This window comes from Parus major, chromosome 12 (assembly GCF_001522545.3).
Source record: "Parus major isolate Abel chromosome 12, Parus_major1.1, whole genome shotgun sequence".
Taxonomy (NCBI): domain Eukaryota; kingdom Metazoa; phylum Chordata; class Aves; order Passeriformes; family Paridae; genus Parus; species Parus major.
This window is the reverse complement of record NC_031781.1, coordinates 8,493,475-8,499,474: the sequence shown is the minus strand read 5'-3', so window position 1 is coordinate 8,499,474 and position 6,000 is coordinate 8,493,475. Positions and strand designations below refer to the sequence as shown.

Below are 6,000 nucleotides of genomic sequence, written 5' to 3'. Positions count from 1 at the left end.
TTGTTTTTAACATGCATATTTTAATGAAGCAAACATTTCTATTTAATAAGTTATAAGATACAATTTTACAATCCTGCATTTTATTCCAGTTTATTTTATTTTTACTTTCTAGTTTACAATGTAGTGAGCATTTCCCATTAAGGCACAAAAAAGCACAGTAAAAAAAACACCCCAACCTTCCTTTTTTTTTTTTCCCAGTAACTGTGCTGGAGAGTAGTACATCCACACATAATTATAGAACCGTAAGCATGAACTTCTCTCAAGGGACACTGACACATCAACAGGTTTTCAACAAATCCTACTTTCTCCAAATTGCAGAGTTTGAGCTCATCAGGAGAGTTTACTAAAGCCCCAGCAGCTGACAGCAATTCAGATATGCACCTGGGAAGTAGTATGGAGTAATCTGGGACAAACAGACAAGTTACAAAGAAGTTTCCACTCCCTAATCCTCAGCAGCAACGCCTGTTGCGGCACAAAGGGGATTTCAGGAGACATGAGTTTGCTTCAGGCATATCATCCTTGGACTGAGATAAAACACCTCGCACCAAAGAGGGGTTTGTTCATTGATATTGCTATTATTGGTACTGCTATTACTGGTAACTTCACAGACCCTCCCTGTGTCCCACTGCAGATCTGGGTCCCATTCCCAGGATGGCTTCTTTGCCCCATCTCAGCCACTGGCCTGGCCTGCAGCCTCCAGGGAAACCACTGGTCATCTTCTCAACACAGCGCGGTGCTCTGGACTGCAGCAACTCTGGGTCACCACGGTGACAGCCATGCCTGGCTGGGCAAATTCAGGGGCTTTATTAACCCAACCCAGGGGTTGTTCTTAAATCAAAGAGTTTGGGGGGAGTGGGTTACCTGTAAAGTTACAGAAACATCACCAGCATCCCAAGCTTGTTAAAAACCGCATTACTAGCATCATGGCCAAAAAGCTATCTGTCTCTAGAGTTACAAAGCATTAACATAGAGAGGCTGAAAGCTTACAGGAAGTAATTTTCAGTCTGCTTTTGGTTTGCTATAAAAGATAAAACTTTTTCTAAATGTAAACCATTAGCAAAGCATTTTCAGAAACATTTTAAATTTGAGTGGTAAAGCTACTTATAATAGCTTTTTATAATGTTAAGTATTAAAATCGATCAAGTATACAAAGGCACCTATTATAGTACCAGTTTTACCTCATTTCTTTACAGAAAGAATTTGAACTGGGGACAGCCCAAGTCATATTCCATAACTAAAATGTAAAGTCTCCAGTCAAATAAAATCAGTAGTTAAGATACCCAATTACAAAGACAAATTCCAGTTTTCAATTAACATCTAAAGTCTGTAACATCCGCAAGGGAAATTAGTGTCTAGTCATCCACATGATTCTCCAAACATTAACAGTGACCCGGACAGTACTACAAAGGTACGATTTGAGGAAATATTAAATAAATTGACATTAGGTTGGTAAGTAGGATAGAAGTGAAATGCTTGTAAAAACCGTTACAGAGTTTATGTCTGACTATTGCAATGTGAGCCGTGTGTATCTAGAAACTGCATTTTGCAACACGACTGCACCCAGTACAACCCTACATCTGAACTGCCAACACAGAGCCCCGACAGCGCCTTTATGGAACAGTGACGTGGAAGGGACTGCCAGGAATGTGCTCGTCACCCCACTTCACTGCCAGGACATAGTCCCCCCTTTCCTTCACAACGTAGGTGACATTGTACTGATGGCTGCCCAAATGCTTGATGGACACCTCTTCGCAAGGTATTGTTGGTCCGTGGACGCCAACTAACAGCATGTTGGAACCTACAGCAAAACAAACAACTGTTAACATCCCTGAGCTTAAACAAGGCAGCGTGGTTGTACCATAACACATTCTCTCTGTAACACATGGGTTTTGTTACTTTAATTCACAGAGTGGTAGCTGAGCCATACCTCAGATTAATTTGGTATAAGAAGGAATTTTATATTGAAAAGCTTTCAACCTCATAGAGGCAAGGGTTTATCTGTGCTGTTTGCCAGACCTGACAGGTTACCATTATCTAAGTAGAGCACAGGAGCCATCAATGCTGCTTGTGAAAACAAGTTGGTATTGCTTTACAAGTACTTCACCAGAAGTTAATAGCAGGGGCCAGTGGGCACAGCTGGCCTGTAATCCACCCACCATAGAGCTCCCAGATGATGATGATGATGATGATGAGCATCAAAAGGTTACAGGAACACTGTGCATTACATGCTACAATGCACCACAAGGGCTGCTTAAGTTCAGCAACCTGTTTGTTCTCATGCCATAACCCTGTTATTCTTTCAGGTGCACCTGGCCCAGACAAAGCCATTTGGAGAGGAACTAGCATCTTTATGGCCTTTGTATTAGGATTGACTTGGTAAGCACAGTATAGTAATTAGTATTTTTCTTTAGTACCAGATCATTACCTCAAGCTCTGAATTTTAACTCTGCAAGTTGGTTTAGGGAAAAAAATACCCAGCTAAACCACCGATCCTGAACATCCACCTGGTTCCTGTATCCATACCTGCTTTGCTGCAGTCCACAGAGAAGGAGCTTTTCTGACCCACAAAAGCCTTTGAGAGTCCTGCTCCCCGGGAAACCACTTTGCTGGCATCCGAGGTGGATTTGGGAATGGCACTATAGCAAGTTTCAGTCGATGACCTTGTCACCGACTCTACCAGGATGGAAGAGGTTTCGTTGGCACTGCCTGGACTAACAAGTCGCTGCCCTGGAAACAGAAAATGTTTGACATTCAGATTTTCCCCATCTGAAAGGCATTCACAAGGAGGTTTTGAAACCTTCCTAATGACTAGCATGCATTCTGCATCCAAAATGCATTCTTGGAGAGGAGCAATTTCCTACTTGGGTTTTTAAGCTGACATCTTCCAGCACTGCTGGCAACAATCCCATCCCAGAGCCCTCAAGTGGCTAAAGGACCACAGGAACTTCAGGATTCATTAAGCAAAGCGGGTTGCTTAAGAAGAGTTAATTGTGCTCCAATCACCGAATGCCAAAAATGACTTGAGTTGGCAGAAAAGCAGGTGCAATTTTGCAATAATCCATTTTGAAAGCAGAGCATGTCCCAGCCTTGGGGAGCGCAGTCCCTGCCACCCTCTCCCGAGAACATCACCACGCTAGGGGCACCACAAGAGGGTACACAAGCTCAGGGGCAGCAGTAGAGGTGAGCTTCAGCCTGTGCTTAAACACAGTGCTGGAGAAAGAACAAGCTTCCTAAACCAGCATTCCTTACTTCACCTAGGAGCCTCTCAGACATTACTGACCTTTGCCTAGGTGATACCTGCACCAAAATGAGACCAACAGAGGCAACATATGCAACACGTGATCAGGTTTCAGGCTTTGTGGGTGGGGGGAAATGGGTAAATAAATCATATTTCCCTGCAACCCATGCAAGACCCTAGCACTAGATCAGGACTTGACATTACCCCATAAAGCTGTTTTATGGCCCATCACTGAGTCAAGCTGCCAAGCTCCATGACTAGTGCTTTTGTAGCTGCTCCTGAGACCCCTCGGCTAGGCTTTGGAGGTGATGGGGAGAAATGTTTTGATTATCATGGTTTTGGGCATCTAGACCAGAATACCACATTGTCTCAGGAGGATGTTTTTGCTGAGTGACATGACCTGCTTCAGGCACAGAGTAAATACTAGTTAGCTTTTTACCTGTAACCTTTGCCTTGAAAGGGCTGCCCACTATGTGGTTAGGTCCACCATATTTAACTCCAATTAAATAGTTTCCTGGAGCCATGGGTGTGTACATGACTTTGTAACCTTCTGCAGTTTCCTGGCAGTCCATTTTCACCTTTGATGGCCCTTCAATTGTAACAGAGAGGGTACCTGGACCAGCCTTGGTCGTGTTAATGAAAAACTCCGATTGCAGTCCTAGAAAGACGTAGCACAGTGAGACACACTCTTCCTCACACCCGATGTTACACACGCAGCCTCAGGCATTAAATCAGGGGTAATTCGGCGCAAGATCAGTCTGCCCAGGGCTGCAGGCAGGGAGGGACACCACATCCACCCCAGCAGCCTTGCACAGGCCAGCCCCAAATGGAGCTGTGCACCCCTGGCAGCCTCCCCAGCTTCATCCTGCTCCCTCCTCCAGTTAGGGTGACTACTGTGTGGGAGAAGGGGTCATGAGAGACCTTCAGGACTCAAATGGAAGTAATCTGTATCAAAAAACTGGCTTAGAGAGAAAACAAGAGCTTTTCTGCTGGGCATCTGAGTCCACACCCATACAGCATGGCTAAGTTTGGGAGAGCTCAGAGCTGTCTCGCTGCCTGGACTGCAAATCAGCAGTGAAGAGCCCACAAGAAAGCAGGAGAGACAAGAGGCAGGAGATGGCCTGGAGGAGATGGGTGTTTGAACTGCTCTGCAACAGCACTCCAAGCAGTTTGTGGAAACAAAAGCTTGTTTAATTACAGCATCTGGTTAACACAGCTGAATTATTGCTGCTAATACTAAGCCAATGACACAATGCCAGCAACACAAGAAAAAATTAAGTAAGGCTTTCAGTCCCCAAATAATGTACTGTCAGACTTTGGCCTCAAATATTTATGATCTTTGGGCTGTTGCATGAGACACTGTTGAGGAGGAATAAAGTGCTTGTGCTCATTCAAAACCGGGATGGCCATGGGAAAGTTTACTGCTGCTGCGATGGAAGCATGAAGACGTGGGAACAAACTCGGGGGAAGTTTCTAGCCTCCCCACAAAAGAGGTTGCTGTGTTGCAATGCTGGAAGAGCCCAGCTTCCACAGAGGACTGTGCCATCTTCCAGTGCTCCAGCAGCCCATCCCCCTGGCACCCCTGGCCAGGGAGGTCAAGCATCAGCCCGCAATACCCTGCTCAACTGGAGAGATGTTAATTCTCAAAGCCAGCAAGTTTTACAGCTTCTCGCTAAGAGCTCTTGCTCCAGAGGCACTGCTTTTTCCTGTGCCCCAGATGAAGGCTCGCATTGTTGGAGGCTGCAGACGCTCAGCCCTCCCAGGGGGACGGTTCAGGTGCTCAGCCACTGAAACCCCTACACTGGGTCATTGTTCTGAAACGCTGCTCGGCAGCTCCCAGGGCACTGCGCTTTTGGCAGCAGCCAGGATTCAACAACGGGGCACAGAGAAGCTTTACTAAAATGAAACAGTCTATTTAGATTAAAAACAACCCCAAGCACCTTTATAGATGAAGGAATATTCCCCTGTCCCTGATGCATCACTGGCTGGTATTAATGAGTGCTTTTGTTTCCACCTACTAAAGGAGCTCAAGCTACATCTTTATTTTACAGAGTGTATCTGCATGTTTCCAAAACCAACTGCTTGGTTCCTCCAGAACAGCAGAAGCTTTGACTGAATAACTGCAGTATTTTTTTTTTTTTTCACAGGGAGAGAAAAGGTATGAAATGGAATCCACAGGACACAGCAGTGGATAGGACAAAATGAACTAGCTATTCCCTTGCACAACAAAATGAGACAAAAATAATCATTTTACTCTATTTACCTGTGTGTGTGGCCTGAGCAAAAACAAATAAATCAAAGTGCATATCCTGGAATGTTTTCATACTTACTAAGGCCACAAATCATAGAAATGAAAAAACAAACCCTAAACCCTACATTCTTCAGTTGAGAACTATCAGATGAGGCAGCCACAGCAGACAACGAGGTGTCAGATTTCCATAAAGAAACTTCACGAAGCATCTGGAGCATGCATAGCACACTACCAACAGAACAACCCACCTTCTCCCTAGGGTTTACATATCCTACTGCATTTCACTTGCAACTTCTTGGAGGTGCATGCACCAAAGGGAAGGTAACAGGGTACACCCCCATGCTCATCTAATTAACACAAATTGAACAAGATTCTTTCACCTCTAGACAGCTAACTCAGATGTCATTTTCATGTGTGGAAGGGAGCCATCTCCATCTCCACATCTCCATCTCCAGAGCTCGAGGGACCACCGACGTGGAGCTAAGCTAACCAGCAGAACTGTAGTCCAGCT

General features: G+C 45.0%; 1 protein-coding gene across 3 annotated transcripts in view; it reads right to left on the bottom strand.

Moving 5' to 3' along the window:
• The window catches only part of FLNB (filamin B), a 71,338-nt gene continuing 65,338 nt past the window's right edge, over nt 1-6,000 (bottom strand). For 2 of the 3 annotated variants that reach the window (XM_015641048.3, XM_015641049.3), the window contains 3 exons: nt 3,678-3,896; nt 2,524-2,727; nt 1-1,798 (listed from right to left, as the gene is read on the bottom strand). In XM_015641048.3, coding sequence (XP_015496534.1) covers nt 1,611-1,798; nt 2,524-2,727; nt 3,678-3,896 — 611 coding nt within the window. In that variant the 3' untranslated portion in view covers nt 1-1,610. The remainder of the gene's footprint in view (nt 1,799-2,523; nt 2,728-3,677; nt 3,897-6,000) is intronic. The other variant, XM_015641050.3, reaches the window with a different exon arrangement.